General features: G+C 28.0%; 1 protein-coding gene and 1 pseudogene across 1 annotated transcript in view; both read right to left on the bottom strand.

The window, feature by feature from the left end:
• Nucleotide 1: 1 nt before the first annotated feature.
• Nucleotides 2–17,398, bottom strand: part of LOC111630953 (axin-2-like) — a 44,007-nt gene continuing 26,610 nt past the window's right edge. The window contains exons 3-12 of the mRNA XM_023375122.1: nt 15,612–15,761; nt 13,435–13,546; nt 13,207–13,347; nt 11,262–11,663; nt 9,105–9,403; nt 8,873–9,016; nt 6,916–7,230; nt 6,738–6,833; nt 6,472–6,663; nt 2–1,061 (exon numbers count right to left, since the gene is read on the bottom strand). Coding sequence (XP_023230890.1) covers nt 935–1,061; nt 6,472–6,663; nt 6,738–6,833; nt 6,916–7,230; nt 8,873–9,016; nt 9,105–9,403; nt 11,262–11,663; nt 13,207–13,347; nt 13,435–13,546; nt 15,612–15,761 — 1,978 coding nt within the window. The 3' untranslated portion in view covers nt 2–934. The remainder of the gene's footprint in view (nt 1,062–6,471; nt 6,664–6,737; nt 6,834–6,915; nt 7,231–8,872; nt 9,017–9,104; nt 9,404–11,261; nt 11,664–13,206; nt 13,348–13,434; nt 13,547–15,611; nt 15,762–17,398) is intronic.
• Nucleotides 1,157–3,714, bottom strand: LOC111630968 (annotated as a pseudogene).

Genomic DNA, 17,398 nt, shown 5'->3' with positions numbered 1-17,398 from the left:
AATAACACAAATAAGTTTATTTACAAGTTGTTACTTACATTGGGATTTTTGTTTTTTATTAAAAAATAAAAGTTTTAACAAAGTGGGTTGATCTACCAATCTCTTGTTCCATGACAGAACTTTACCTTACAAAAGAAATGATATGCACAAGTTTGCAGATTCCTATAAACTTCCCTTTTCTACAAGGAAATAATGTCAGACTTCAAGTCTCACACACAATGAATCACATGTACAAAGCTCACCTATATACAAAATGATTATTAATAGTCAAACATGAAACTTACTCGATGGAAATTTTAAAACCCTCTTGTATCCTTTCCCATAAATTTGTTATCTAGTACAATTCAGTATAGTAAAACACCAATTAGTTCTAACTTAAAATGGAAGGTGTTTGCATAAAACTGCCTTAAAAATTTTAATAATCCATTTTTTGTTTTTTTTTTATTTTTAAATAATAAAGAAAATTAATTTGTATAGAACTGTCTGAACAATCCATATTGTGCTTTGATTTGTCCACAGTTTGTATATTGGCAGGATTCTTTATATGCAAATGTTACGTGAACATTTCCATGATTATTTCATTTTTCGTAATTAAATTAATATACAAGAATAAAATTTCATCCTTTCAAACAATGTTTGAATTTAAAAGAAAGCAGATTTAAAATCAGAGTATTTGCTATGAGAAATTGGTTTGGCACTTGCTATGCAAACCACGAATAATTTGGATATTCGTTGTTTGCCAGCATGTCAACAGAAAGACCCGTATAAAAATTATGTTGCAAGATATACACTCCACTGCAGGCACTAATAAGTGCATCAACCTCAAAACAAACATGATGTAATCATTTCTGTTTCCCTCTAAACAATTAAAAGTTTCAAAATTTTATAAAGTATTTTCAAATCAACAGTATACACTGGATGGAAATTATTACAATTATTCAACAGGTTGAATAATGGCAAATATCTTTTCTTCCCACAGGGGTAGTATTTCATTATCATCTGAAATCTCTTCATTGATGATGCCTGTTCCGAATTCGTCACTGGCTTTTTTGAAAAAGTACCTGAATACGAAAAAAAAAAAATTAATAATACATAAAAAGCAAATATTTTATGTCATCAATAAATTATAATTTCACTTTTATTCATTTAACTTGTCATCATTTTTGTAACTAATCATCCTGTTTCTCAACTAGCATGTCACAATTTCTTCCAGATTACCATTCATGATAAACCAATGATCACAAATGATATTCTTGACTTGTATCATCACTACAACCTCCAATAAATTTCCCAGTTATAAGAGATTTTTGATGTTATACAGATGAAGAAAGTCGGTATCATTTAGTGTCCGAGGTATTAGCATTATTTGTTGGCATCAGGACTAACCAACATGGTTACATATAAATTAATTAGTTAATAGCTCTGAAAAGCAAAGAGTGGATGGAGGTCTGATAGTTTAACTGACAATGCATCTAAATGAAAAGTTGTTGTTGTAGGTTCAAGTCCTATTCAGGACCAATCTTTCTTCCAAAGTATTGTAAATTTACATTAAAAATTATTTTTAATTATTAAATTTATCATGAGATGGAAGTCTAACTGCTTACCTCAAGTCAAATTACTTAATATCTAATTATTAAATTTATCATGAGATGGAAGTCTAACTGCTTACCTCAAGTCAAATTACTTAATATCTAATTATTAAATAAGTCTTATTGTATCCCAATAACATGGCATATTGTTTGGTGGTTGTAAAAAATTGGATTTGTGTATTTCTTGTTTGTATATTTTAAGTATAACAATTTTAACATTAACATATTATAGTAGTATAGTCTCTAGTTTCAACTGGAACTGAAGATTCAATACAAAAAAAAAACTGATAACTCTAACTCAATTTTTAAATTTCCAACTCCAACTACTTCATAAAGTGCAGTACGTTTTCTAACCAATTGCTGTTCGTTCGTCTACCAATTATCTTTTTGGATTACAAAGACGCTACACACTGCATTTGATGATACAGCAACCACGTCCTCTAGTTCATAAAGATTAAAATTTACTAACAACAAAAAACCTATTAAAGTGTAAAAAGTACTATAAGACAATTCTCACTACCATCTGAATTATCAGTATATTTTATAGAACTTTTATGGAACTCTCTTACACCAAGATGAAAGATAATACTGAACAGTGTACCAACAGAAACAACAATAAGTGCAATATGCCAAAATTCTGGAGAATCTTTGGGACTAATAAGACTATTTTTTCCCTTCTGAATTTAAGCCTAGCATCAACCAAGTGATTAAATATATTAAAATATTTGATGATACTGTGCATGTGTACCTGTGAGAATTGAATGCAACCCTCTCCGACGATATCGGTGATAGGTCAGGAATTAATGACAAATGTGACACTTGAACTGCGGCCCATCCGAACAGAAAGATGATAATAAAAACTGCATAATATACAAACTGTGCACTTTGGTGGGAGTGGGAACAGCTGACACACTTCAAAAACAAAGACGGAAAGCTCAACAACACACAAATGGTACCTAGTAGATGCCAAGTCTTCCTCCTTCCATATTTACAAAAAAACTGGTCCGGTTTGTCGGACTCGATCCCGACAAATGGTGTTGACAAAGCGTCAGCTATCTGTCTGATGAGAAGAAGATCCCCTGCAATACTGTTTCTAAATTCCAGCACAAAGTGCTGATAAACTAGTAAATACGTGAACCACATAGATGCACATAGATCATTAAACAGATGGCCGACACTGTAAGTTATTTTTGTACGAAGAGTCAACACCTGACGAGAATCGAAAGGACTTATAACAGATTCGCAATCTGCCATTTTTTGAAATTATATATATACTTTTTTCCTTTTGCCAATTTACATTTAAAAAACAAAGTCTATAAATACAGTACATAAAAAAATCAGATTCAGGTGCACTACCTGTTTGAGAAATAAAATGGCTGATGCGTTTGTTGTTCTTTATATACAACAGGTCATAGGTAGAGGCGATGCCAACTATATACAAAAACATTGATATATACAAATATATATATATATATATACAAAGCAATTTATATCCTTGTTACCTATCTCAAAAATTACATTTTTGAGATAGATAACAAGGAGGAAATGTTAGCAATTTCTCACATAATGAAGAAAATTTACTATTTGAAGCAATGCTAAAAGTAGAATGTCATGACAGCATGGCAAACTATATTTCCAAGTAGTCTAACATTAGAACTAGATTGGGTCCCCAAGTATCTAAAGGACAGAATTATCTGCCAACATGTAAAAAGCTGTAATTCTGAAAAATGGTTGCACTAATAAAGATATGCATCAAAGAGAAAATGTACATTATAAGATTTCTTGTGGAAGGTATGACACAAGCAGAAATCTCCTAAAGAATGACAGCAGTATATGGACCATTATGTCCTGGCCAGAACCCATATCAGGTGTTTACTTGGATCTATAAATTCACCAATTTACTAGACAAGTACATTGTGTGTGGATGTCATAAGTAACTACAGATTTTAATGAGATTGTACAAGAAAACTGTTGCATCACTGTCAAAACAAACTGTATCTAAGATGACAATCAGTTATGGGTCAGCATATTACTAAGATGCATGTGCATTGGGTCCCCAAGCATTTTAATTACACTGCCAGAAGATAAATATATATTTTAAGAAAATGTAATAAAACTTAACATAATTTTGAAAGTTGTGGAATATGTATACAGCAAAACCTGTCTATGGCAGCCACCCACGGTTTCTTCAAAAAGTGATCTTTTAGACAGGTGGTCATCCAATACAGGTGGTGCTGTAATACCGTATTTCTGTATGTATTTTGTGCACTTTTTAGCCATTTCTACTAAGTAAAACTCGAAGTGAGCAAAAATAAGTGAATTTTTTCAACAACAGCGCTATATTGGTACTGTATTGTATTTTATTCTTAACGGATAACCCGATTTACAGGAGTCAACGGATTTAATACCAATATTTTAAAACATTAATACAACAGTCGCATTTTCTCGATTATAATGCACACTTTCTTTCTTCTGACTTAATTAATTTCACTTGGTTCTTTTCGTTCGCTCCTCAGTTACGTGTATTACATCATTGATATACAAGTGCGTGGTATCTCTACATCACTTTTGTTTTATTATTCGTTAATTTAATCTTATTTTAATTTTAAAAATACTGTATTTTTTAATATTTAATATTTTGTTAAGTACAATAAGAAAAATTATTAATTAATAATAAGGCGATTTTATTCTTTTTTCTCATTATATGATTTCATTACATTCACGGGCATAGCCAGGAAGGGGCATGGGTGGGCATGGTCCCCCTAGTCAACCTGGTGCCCTCTCCAGAAAATCACAGCTGAAAAAGTGTTGAGCTGATTTGCAGAAAGAAATAAAAAGTTGAAGCTAATTTAATTGCGCGTAGCATACCGCGGCCCGCAATTAATCTCTGAATATTGAACTGAACTTCAAATAATTGTCTGAATGGATCTGTGATAATTCTCTACAACCTGACAATGTGAAGTTATAGGAAAGTTGAGAAATTCTGATCCTAAAAATAATTCCAAAAAAAAAAAAGGGTCAACGGGCTTCTGTGCCCAATGTGAAAAGTGTATCTGCAATCTCTATGTACAGTTTAGTCTCTATGGAGTGATGCCACAATAAGATCTCGCATCACCTGAAAATCTTGCTAGGGCCGCCTCTGGTTCAAGCAGTAAAAAAAAGTTTTCTTTCCAATTCGGCCTGGTGGAAAAAACTGTTGGCCACCCCTGGTCTATATCTAGATTAAAGACAGTTAACTATATTAAAGAATGGTAAAAAAAATAATTGATTGGTTAATTTTTGTTTAAGGCATTGCTAGAGTTTGATATTAATATTACGAGAACGTATGATTAAAGGAAGTTTCATATTTTGTGTGTGTTAAGTTATTGTCAATTCTTATGGAAATTTCATTTTAATGAACAATAATTTGAAATAATTCAATTTTGTATCAGGTTGGCCTCTACTAGGCCCCCATAACAACTCTGGCTACGCCCATGATTACATTCTGCGATTATCATTGTGGAATCAAAAAAGGAAGGTTGCCTGTAAAACTGATTTTTGCATTAATGCGTTTATTGCTTTTTGAATATTTTGCGTGCGAAAATTACTTGAATGTTATTTTTCTAAAAATATCATGGAAATAAGGTAGGTTGATACAGAAACTATATATCGCACATTTACTGTATATAGAGCTTCAAAATAAATAAATAAAAATAAATTTTACCGAACGATGAGGTCAGTTGATTAATTGCATCGTGTACAATATTTTATACCCCAAGGAAAATACTATAGGTCTAGGGTAAAATCAATTTCGTTTTCCCACAGTTAAACTTTGCCGCTAATTGCTGTTGTGATAACTTATACACGATCTTCTAACGACAGCGCTTTGCATTTCTTTCATTTTTCAGACAATTTCGAACTGAAATGAATTTCCTTTGTTACTAGACTAATTCATTAACACCTGCACCTAATTTTGAGGCTGAGAGAAGTGCCCGAGATGGGTTCGAATGAGAGTTTACAGTAATTCATTATATTGGGGGGGGGAAACGTTGTTGAACAATAGTTTAGACCAGATACATTCGCAAATGTGGTAGCTTATTACAGATGTTGTAGCTTGGTTCAGACCAAAAATCAATGCCTGCGGTCGCATTACACAGGTGGTTGTTTAATACAGGTAACTTATACGAAGACTCTATGGATAAACTATTCGGTGCCAGAAATTTTTGCCCGTTTTGACAGGTGCCCATCAAATGCAGGTGGTTGCCTAAGCAGTTTTCACTGTATATGCATATACATTTAGGCATGTGTATTTGATAGCATTTATATTCAAATTTAATAGCACAAATAAAAAAAAATCTCTGAATTGTGTTATGTTCACTTACATTTCTTTTAATTTATGTCCTGTTTAGTATAAAGAGATTCACTAACAATTCTTTAGTTAATGAATGCTAAAATATTTTCATATATGTACATTTTTCATAGCTTTTAATTATGATGTCCTTAAAATTTTTAAATTATTTTTTCATGTAGATTTCTTAATTCAGATTGTAAAATAAAAATATAAATTGTGATCTGAGAAATTAATTTTGCAGCTGTAATAATATGACGATACAGAGATTACTGATACATATTACATATCTAATTTGAAAGTTTTGTTTTAAATACTTATAAACTTAATTTATAAAAAAATTGCATTTAGTAACATTTTTTCCAGAATTACATTTTAAAACTACGTTGTCTTAACCTTAAAAAGATATGGCAAATGTTTTTTAATACTAATATTGTAGAACAAACTGAATTAGAATTTATCTATAATAAAATTTTGCAATTTGAAAATATAGTAACTATTTACAAGAAAATAAAATAAAAAGTACCAAATCTAACATATCAAATTGTAATTTACCTGTAATTGCCTTTTTTGCTTAATAATGACTTAAACTGTTTCAATGTAATATTTTTGCCTGGTAACTTTGTTCTATAAGGCACAGATTCTCCAGAGAAGCAGTAGCCAATGACAGTCATTTCATTATTTGTCTGAACAGCAGTATTATTATTGTTGTTATTGCAAGATGAGAGTGATTTCTTATTTTGCTTCCTTAAAAGTAAAATAAAAACTGTTAGAAAATACTCCAAATCATCTTGTTATTTAAAGAATTATATTATTATTACTTATGAGATCCCAATTCTTCCAACTGTTCTATAGTTTTTCCAGAACGATACTTAATGTAATCAGAACACATTTTCTCTCTTCCTGATGAACTAATTCTATAAATATTAAACAATTATAGTACATTTTTTAAATAAAAAATGGAACATTAACATTAAATAAATAAAACTTATCCTTTACCTTCCTTTGTAACATTTTAATCTGGCCTCATCTTCTAGTCTACGGCGAGCCTCGACTAATCGTGTAGTTGTGTCGGGCTGCGGTAACATAGGCATTGATGGATCTTGTGCTAATGGCTGGCTTGGCTGAATAATGGGACTATGTGGCAATGGAGCAAATGATGTGATATTTGAATAAGCATGAAGATGTGAGTTAATGTTTTGGGAAACTTGTCCAATGGTATTTTGATTTGATTGGTTGGGCCAAGGAGATGTTCCGCCTCGTTCCAATGAACCTGATCTTGAACTGCTATAAGCAAGTGGTTTCTTGCTGTGGCTAAAAAAATGACACATTGATCATCAATTTCCAATTCCTTGATAAAATAACTAAAGTAAACACAAAAATATATAATTATTTTAATAATTATGTGCAAAAGAATAAATCAATAATCAAAACAATGTTTTCTTTCCATAAATATCACTTAAAAATCTAAAAATATGAAAAATTCGCTGCTGCATTTTTGAGGATAAAACTCAAAGCTCAAAATTGAAATCAATTTTCTATGTGAAATCTACTTTGAACAGAAGCAAATATTTTAGCAAAGTCACTCTATAATTCATGGTATACAACAGGTGTGGCCAAACTTTTATCCCTTAGGGGCTATTTTTTTGGTAAAATATAGTCTGCGGGCGACTATGAATATGGGCAAACAATTTTAGTATTTTTATATGTGCATGCGTTAACATTCATTTGCATTGATCATCGGGATAAATACAAAGAGTATGTATGGGTACATTGAACAGACAGTCTATTATTGTAAGAATAAATTATCAAATTAAGATTTTTAAACATAAATTTAAGTGAAAACAAATTGTTCAACTTTAGCTTTGCGGGTTACTTTCAAAACCTTTGCGTACGTGTTGGCCATCCCTGGTATACAACATTCTATATTGCTCCATCAATCCATACAGGAAACTACTACAAAAACAACATAGCAGTTTTCTAAAAGTAAAATTCAAAAGATTTTAAGTCAGGACTACAGACACTATAGATTAAGTTTAGCAAATAATAAATCTCATTAATAATTACTTAATCTTGACAATGATATCCATCTAAAAAAAACCTCACTGTTAAACAATTTTATCATTAAAAATTAACAGCAATAAGACATGCATTGCTTGATGGATAACCAAGATTAACTACAACATGGTTCCAATTTAAATATTTTATTAATCATTATATTGGCACTAAGATTACATTAATTACTGAGACTAGCAAAATATTAGTGTTATCTTGCATTTTTGTAGAAAAGTAGCAAAAGTTCTGACTTGTTTTTTTTATTGCACAAGTTTAACAATCCATAAACCCAATTTTTAAGTAATGCCAAACAATTTGCCATATTGTCAAGTTGTAATTATTAAATTAGCCTTATTAGAGCATGATAATATGGCAGATCGTTTGGCATTTGAAAGCAAATTTCAGTACCCTCAGAAAATAAATTCAGTCAGTCTAAGAATCATCTTTTCATTTCAAAAAATTAATCTATAGCAGTAATTTTTCCTGTTACCAAAATAATGATTAGTTTTTTGTCTTTTCTCAATAATACCATATTACTATTATTCCAAAAAATGTTTATTTAAATTCGAATCCAAATCTAAAATGTTATCATTCATATTTGTATAACAATGAATAATGCATAAGATTATATTTTCAAAGCATTCATTACAGCCATTATGAGTAAAATATATCACAGTTATTGTTCTATTACTGTAATGATATAACAGTATGGATTGTTAATCTGGAATTGTTGTAGACAAAGAATTAATTTATGAACATTTCTGAAACGTATGTAAAGTATCAAAGAATTTCAGAACTTTTTAATGTTTGTTACTTTGAAATATAAATAAATAAATATATGTATACATATATATTATTTTATCCAGCACATTTCCTTTTATATGTAAAAATATATACAAACCTTGATCTGTTTGTACCACCTGACATAGCAGATGTAGAAGAATGTGATGATTTTTTATGACGTGGAGGAGATTCATTATCTAATTCAGGTCCATGTATTCCATGGGTATATTTTTCATTTAATGATCCAATCCAATTACATACTCTACAGATATTTGAAAATAGTATGCATTAAATATAATTTGTAGTAAAACTTTCAAAATAAGTCAAACAAATTTAGAAAATAGTCAAACCTTTCACGAGCTCTTGTTGTTGGTAGAGGATCATAGATAACACTCACTCCACTATCAAAACAACTACTACTGGAGTCTGTTGATGTTTTCTTACTGCTTGAACTTCTTGAGTTTTCTTTTGATCTTTTGTCATTTGCACGACCACCTTGTTCTGATGGTAATAAGTTAGGACTGAAAATGTTTGTCATATGATGATGTATGTGCTTGTGAATATGTACCGGCTGCGATGATGAAGTTGGTTCATTTTCTGGTGTAAAGTCATGAACAGTTCCACTATCACTAGAATATGTATCGCGTTCCTAGAAATAGCAATTATTATTAATAAAAATAATTTTGTTAAGTATCAACAAATATATTTTTTAAATATCATACACATACACACTCTTTTAATTATATATATTCTAATTTTAAAGTATGTAAAATTAAAATTATTTAATGAAACAAGTGAAAATACTAATATACGTCTACTACTGCCAAATATATCTTCATGAAAGAAAATTTACACTTATAGTTAATTATAATAAAATCAATTAAAACAATTAAAATAAATTTAATACTCTTAATATATAAGAGAGGTTGAGGCGCACGTTTTAAACGTGTAAACGTGTACGTGTGACGTTCGGCGCCGCTTTCCCGTAAGCCTAAAAGTTTGACGATGGTGTATGGACTGTCGAGCGTGATTCCACCGACTATCCAAACACCATTGTCAAACTTTTAGGCTTACGGGAAAGCGGCGCCGAACGTCACACGTACACGTTTACACGTTTAAAACGTGCGCCTCAACCTCTCTATAATCTGAACTAACAGAACTGCTTTAATTATTACTATTTTTTCAATGTTAGCTGAACTAGCAAATATATTTAAAATAAAAATGAATTTAATAAGTTTATAAGTTGAAAATTTTTCTCTCTCATAATATACAGTGTATAACATGATATTCACTTATTAAATAAATCAATAAAACTATAATAAATTAAAAGATATACAACTAATCTACACACTTTATATAGTAGTCAAGTTCAATGATTAATCTCAAGACGGTTATTAACATTGTTATGTAAAAAATATACATAATTGACTGTGTGCAAAATTATTAATATTATGTACCATAACTATTTTTGTACTTGTTTTTGCAATTTTATAAAAACTATTAAAAATTTATAGAAACAATTCAATTCATCTCACAAAACTATATTTTACTCACAAACATAATATCAATTTTTTGAAATCATCATATAAATTGTAAACTATTGATGATAAAAGTTTGTGGGGAGGAAAAATATTTTAAAATGAATTTATTAAATTCTTCTTCTAAGAAAGTACAAAATATTAATATAATGTTCTAGACATTTATTATTTTTAAATAATTTGGAAAGAAGTAATTTTCTAAAAGCCAATTGGTATACAAGTGTTCTTATATGTATGCTTTATTCTTTTTAGAAAACAAATATAAAAGTAATTCATATTTTATTAATTCTAACAATCTATAATAACCAATGCCCTTTAATTTTCCTCTGAGATCCATTGTCAAATTATAATAATAATTATTAATATAAGTCAAATTTTGATATATAATTTATTATCATTGCTTGGATCTTTAGAAATCTTGATACATAATTTACTAGTGGAACAAATTCCTCCAAAGTTTGTTCCTCATAAAAGGGTTATTTGAAATTTTGAGAATTTCAGAAAAATTCTATTTAAACATGGATTGTCAGAAATCTTATAGTAGAAAGTAATCATTTTGAAACAGTCTAATAAATGCAATTTTGAATAATGGCAAATTTTGAAATGTAGATCAGAATTTCAATAAATTGCTTATTTTGAGAAAATGAAAGTGTAAAAACTATTTTAAAGGATTTCAAAAGTTAAACTATCAAAATTAGCTGATTTTTAAATGTTTTTCTCTACTAGATTTCTGTACTGGGGTTTCTACTTTTGATGATTTCTGAATTTGGGACAGGTCTACTTTTTAATAGTTTTTTTAGGAAAGATATATTTACGATTCCTACTGGTTTTGATGTAGATACTGATATTTATTGACTATTTATAGATAATAATTGAAAAGGATATTTACTATTTTTCTATAATATGAAAAAAATATTTGTGTATTTGAGAGAATTTTTTTCATTATTTAAATAATAAAAGCTGTATTACCTTACGATACTTATTATTAGAAACTGCAGTTGATGGAAGCATGTTATAAGGTGAAGATCGACAATGCTGATATGTATTTGGAGGTAATCCTCCCGAATTAGATCCTTTGCATGTTGCATTAGGACACTGAGAACCAATTCTCATTGAAGGATTCAAAGATCCAGGTATATTTGGTCTATGTCCATCTGGAGTTGGAGATAATGGAACTGGCGATCTGCTAGGTGTTGCACTATCTTTCCAAACTCGAGACATGTGATGATCAAGAATTGCTTGATCACTTTCATCAGCAAAAGACTGCTTATCTTGAATTACTGCACTTAAAAGCTGAGGTGGTAATCCAGCAAATCTATCAAATGATGCTTTCATACTCTCACATACTTTAGAAGATCTTTTATCATCCAACTTTAAATTTAAAAAATTAAAAATAGATATTAAATAAATTTTCAATTATGGAAACTATTATATCAACTAGCAATAGTATATTTTTAATAATGCTTTTATATATTTTTATTATAACTGGTAATTCAATTTTTTTTAAATATCAATAAAATGGAAATAAATTAATTTACTATCAGAATTAAGGGATTAAAACTATTGTGTAGATTTATCAAGATATTATAATATAAAAACTATATGCATCTAAAAAAAATACAAAAATCCTAAAATTAAAAAGCAGCATTTTAAATATTTTCTGATATAACTGAACTTTTCTAGAAAATTCTGTATTAGCAATACTTCTATTTTATTCACAGGAACTCACTCACTCATTATTAAAATTCTATAGTGAAGCATTCATTACAAATCCTTACAGTATATTCAAATGTTAAATTCTGATAAATGCACAGAAAACAAAAATATAATTTAAAATTCAAGAATTAATATTGATTTATTACTAGGACGTCATGCAACTTTGTCGTATCGCGACAGAATTGAGGCAGAGCCGGAAAGACAAGTGATCCCTGCACTTGTTAGGCACAGATGAGGTGATCCTTGTACCTGCCAGCCATGAAGGAGATGATCCTTGCACTTGCCGACACAGAGAAGCAATCCAAGAACAAAGCAATCATCATCAATTGTTTTGTTCTTGTGTTGTTTTTTTCTCGTGCCTATTTTCTGTTAGGTGTATGCAATGCTGTTTTTCATTTTTGACTCCTAGGCCTAAACTCCATTAGGCTCATTCAGTCACATCAGAGAGCACAGACATTGTCACTTTAATCTTTAATACTCCTGTATATTGAATACAAAGTTATGGACTTCCTATATTTTACATTTAAATTGCCCCTAATTACATTTTTGGATTCTTCACCACAATTAATGAAAAATGGCAAAGTTTTATTAAAATCAGCCCATTAAATTTTGAGAACAAACTAAATTCTATAGTGAAACCCACAGAAGTGCTAGTGACCTTGTGGGACATTGTGCGAGAAATTGTTTTGTTGCGAGTGCTCGGGAAATTATCTTAAATTGCAAAAACAAACTAATAGACTCCCATTTTTTATTACATATTTGGATTCCTCCTCTCAATTAATAAATAATGGCAAAGCTTAATCAATTCATTAAACAGATTTTGAGAACAAACACAATTCTGTAAGCCACATAGAAGAGGCTTTGCTAACACTCCACCTCAATTATTATTGTAAAATTTCTATAATATATATATGTTTCACATTATAACATTTTGTATATACATTGGTATATACAAAATGTACATTATAACATTACTCAAAGCAAAAAATCTGAAATATATATTTGATACAATAATAATCATTTTTTAATAAAGAAGATAAATCAATGAAAATTTTAAGCATTAACTTACATCACCATCAATTGGTTAAAAATTAAAAACTGATAAAATGTAAATGTATAGGATAGTAATAATGTCAGGAAGAAAGTCAATATAAATTAAAATATCATTTACAACATTTTATGATGAAATTTAAAATACCTCCAACTTTTGAAAGTGTTGTTCAAGTTTTTCTTCTAATTCTTGTTCTCTTTTTACTTTGTTTAACTTTTCAATCAAAGCTTCGGCAAATGCTTTCGGTTCGGTTTTTGTTAACCATTCTCTTGGTGGCCTGTGAGTTCTCTGTATAGGAAGAAAAAGAAAAGTAATTTTTATTAATATTACATTAAATATAAATATAAGACAATTTAATTTCAACACATTACGTACGGGTATAAAAGGCTGATGAGGAAAATGATCCTTATTGAGATTTGCATTTATTCTTGATGAATGATGGTGTTTTCGACAATAATTCTTAGGAGGATACACAGGACCACAATCTCTATAAATTACAATTTATTGAATTATTATTATTACAAAAGTAAAATTTTAAAAAGAATATAAATAAATTGCACACAATATAATTAAAAGAGAATGAAGTTAATATATAATATAATATTTATATAATATTAATATAAATATATATATACTACATAAATTCCTATTTAAAATAATTGCTTAATAATGATTCTGTATAAAAAATATTCTTACCTTAAGATAGAATTTTGCATCATTAAAATTATGCAATTTTTCTTAATTTTAAAAACGTTGAGATAAAAAAAATAATGTACTTTATTCTATTTAATTTTGCTCCACACATCTCTTCATACATTTTAGTACTGTTTATTTAAAATAACATTAACTGACTTGAAATTAAGGCAACAAAGACAAGTGTTATCTTTCAAATAAATCTAAAGCAATATAACAAAATTATATCAATACTATTACAAGTCACACCAATATTAGAGTTTTATTCTTAGTATTCTTTTCATTATTTTATTATTAATTAAGTTTTTTAATAGTTTCTTAAATCAGAAAGTATTGAATAATTTTATTTATGTAGTTTATTTATTTACAACATTTTTAATATTTATTTGGATAAAGTTTACCCAATTAATAAATTCACAATCATCAATTTTTAATTGATGAATTAAAGACAACAAAATTCTCAATTATTAATCAACTAAAATGTTTTAAAATAAAATAAAATTAAATATTGCATTCTTGATTTAACCATAAAATTTAATATTAAACTAGATCCTTTATGATATTCACAAAATCTATTCTGGACAGTGAAGAAATTACTTCCAAAAACAAAGCTTCTCATACCAAAAGTTTGTAATTTCTTCACTGTCTAGAACGTTCAGTGTGAGAAGCTTTCAAATCCTGTTCAATTGAATAGAAAATATTTTAAAAATATATATATATGAAAAAATTTAAAAAACAATATATCCCCTTTACTGAATTTTTTCTCGAAAATGAAATAGAACAGCCTTGTTACACAAGTACTACTTTTAAATTTTCCAGGATTCCAGAACTCACTATTTACTTATTTTTCTTAATTAAGCAAGTGTAAAATTATATTTCATTAATTTTTATGAAACTAAACTATATTTGTATAAAAGCCTTTCCGAAATATTTATTTTGTCAGAATAACTTTTTAAAGTTTCCAAAAATTTTGGCAATGTCAAGATAAATCTTAACACAAATTATTGTGTGTGTTAGCTTAAGTCACATTAAAATACACATATGTATTTTAAAAACAATAACAATAAAATAGCTATTAAGAAAGTCTATTATAAAATTTTAATTAATTGGTATTGAAAGCAAGCAAATGGATGAATGATTACAGTAAACATGTATAGTATATAAACATACATACATACATAAATCAATATGAAAGATTAAAAAACGTAACTGCAGTTTGATGAAATATTATGCTACTAAACTACCATATTAAAAGTAATTAAGTTTTCTATTATATACAACTCACAATTAGTATAATAACTCTTAAGATATAATTATTATCATAGATATATTGTGTATTATCTGTAAGTTAATTATAAAGTTTTAGTCTCCTGTTCAGACTCAATATTCAAAAACTAGCCCATATTCTATTATTAAATAACATCTATAATCAGACTCCCATCTGCTGTCTCATGTTGTTATCAATTATAAAACAATATTTGTGAAATATTTGTTTACAGTAAACATGTATAGTATATAAACATACATACATAAATTAATATGAAAGATTAAAAAACAACCATAGTTTGATGAAATATTACACTACTAAACATTGTTACAATTACATTAAATCATTTTTATTACTTTTATATTTTACTTTAATAAATATTTTGTAATCCTTGAAAATTGTTCTGTAACTTTGATGTAATTTGAATTTTAAAAATAACTATTTTCTTGCACATTATTGTAATCTTTTGCCTGTTGATGCTGATGATAATCTGAATTTACCAAATGTATTGCTGTTAAATCCTTTTCAATTTAAAATTAAATATATCTAATTATTCAGTGTTAGTACAGTACATAAAAGCTACTGAACTTACACACTACTGTCTGCAAGTGAAGATGTATCATCCGTCTGTGCATCTGAAGATAAGCTTTGCAATTCACTGTCTTGTGCTGAAGTTGGGAGGAAAGAAGAATATCTTGCATGACATGAGCTTGCCATCCTCGATGCAGGCCCCATATAATGACTACAGAAAATAAAAATTCATATTAACTGTTAATATTTTTACTACAAAAATTTGTAAAATAAAATAATTATTTCATTCATAAAATATTCTATAATTGATTAATATTAAAGAATGTAAAATTATTGCTCGTGATTTCTGATTATTAAAGCAATAATTATAAAAATAAATTTGGTGACTAAAATCTTTTCATAATTTAAAGTTGTTTCCCTTTCTGGAAAAATCCCAAAAATGCATTCTTTTTATAACTTGAAATTTTGTAAATTTGAAAATTTTAGCTCTGTAAAAAAATTCAATTTATTATGAGTTGACTGGACTAAGGAAGGATGGATGAGCATAAATTTAACTTTGAAATCAAATGGTTTAGAATAAATAATAAGAAAAAACAAACAAACAAACAAATTAATGTATAATTATGAATTATTAATTGATTTTAGTTTTTTGAAGTCATATTTATAGTAATCTCTTCAAAAATACATATATTTTGTGATAAAAACTATAAATATGTAATTTAATTGTACTGTATAACTTTTAAGAATTATTTTAAATTATTTATAGAAAATCATAACTATAAACATTAATTTGCAAGTATAATAGGAAGGAAATATTTTTACATTAAATGAAACTTGCATAATCAGCAATTAATTTTCTTAAAAATTATTATAATTATTTCAATAGAGATTATGAACAATTACAGATGTCAATAACAAATGTATTCTGTAAATTATGTAATGGCTTTTTAATAATTTTTTAAAATTATTAAATGTTACAATATAAAATAATTATAATAATATTCAACAGATAACTTGTTATTATGTATTGTAACGCTGGAAATAGAACTGCTCATTAATACTGATTAAACATACAAATATTTAGCTACATATAGAATCACTGAAATAAAATTATATCAAATTAATATAAATAATATGATTAACATTGATTTCATAAATAAGAAAAATTACTTTTAAACACTTCTTGGCCAATTCAATTACCATAAAAATCACTATTATTTAAAACTTATTTTCTAGAAATGATTTGTTGCCCATCTTTGATGATTTGGTGTTTTTTGATGTGAGATCATCTGAAGATGCGCAATGAACAGGTCAAAAAAGATTAATATATATTATAAAAGATTTATATATTATATCCATACAATATCCACATATTTAAATATACATACACACTATATTTCCTTGATTAAACACAAAGAAAAAAAATACTGTTAAAAATAAACCCCACGTTGAAGAGCATGGGAAGCATTTTGAAGTATTGCCTTGTACAGATTAATATACTTCGGAATGACAAGTAAGGAATTTAACTAAAATTCTATCTCTTCAAATTGTCTAGAGTCAGCCAGCACTTTCTACTCAGGTTTACAGAAACATTTGTTGAAATAAAATTACATTATTAGATACAGAGCTTGGGAAAGTTGCAATGGAGTTCATTTCATAAGTTGAGAGCTTAGCCAAAGGGCAACTAAGAAAACTCTGGTTCAGTTTGAATTATACATTAGTCAAGATTTTGATTCCTACAATGAAACTGAAGCAGACATGAATGACAGTGTAATAACTGAACTGGAAGACACTGAATCAGGTTAACTATGAAAACAAAAATGATTTCAAATGTCATAGCGGTAGCCA

The sequence above is a fragment of the Centruroides sculpturatus genome, unplaced genomic scaffold (assembly GCF_000671375.1).
Source record: "Centruroides sculpturatus isolate CEXI.00-Female unplaced genomic scaffold, Cexi_2.0 scaffold20, whole genome shotgun sequence".
NCBI classification, from domain to species: domain Eukaryota; kingdom Metazoa; phylum Arthropoda; class Arachnida; order Scorpiones; family Buthidae; genus Centruroides; species Centruroides sculpturatus.
This window is presented reverse-complemented; position numbering and strand designations above follow the sequence as displayed.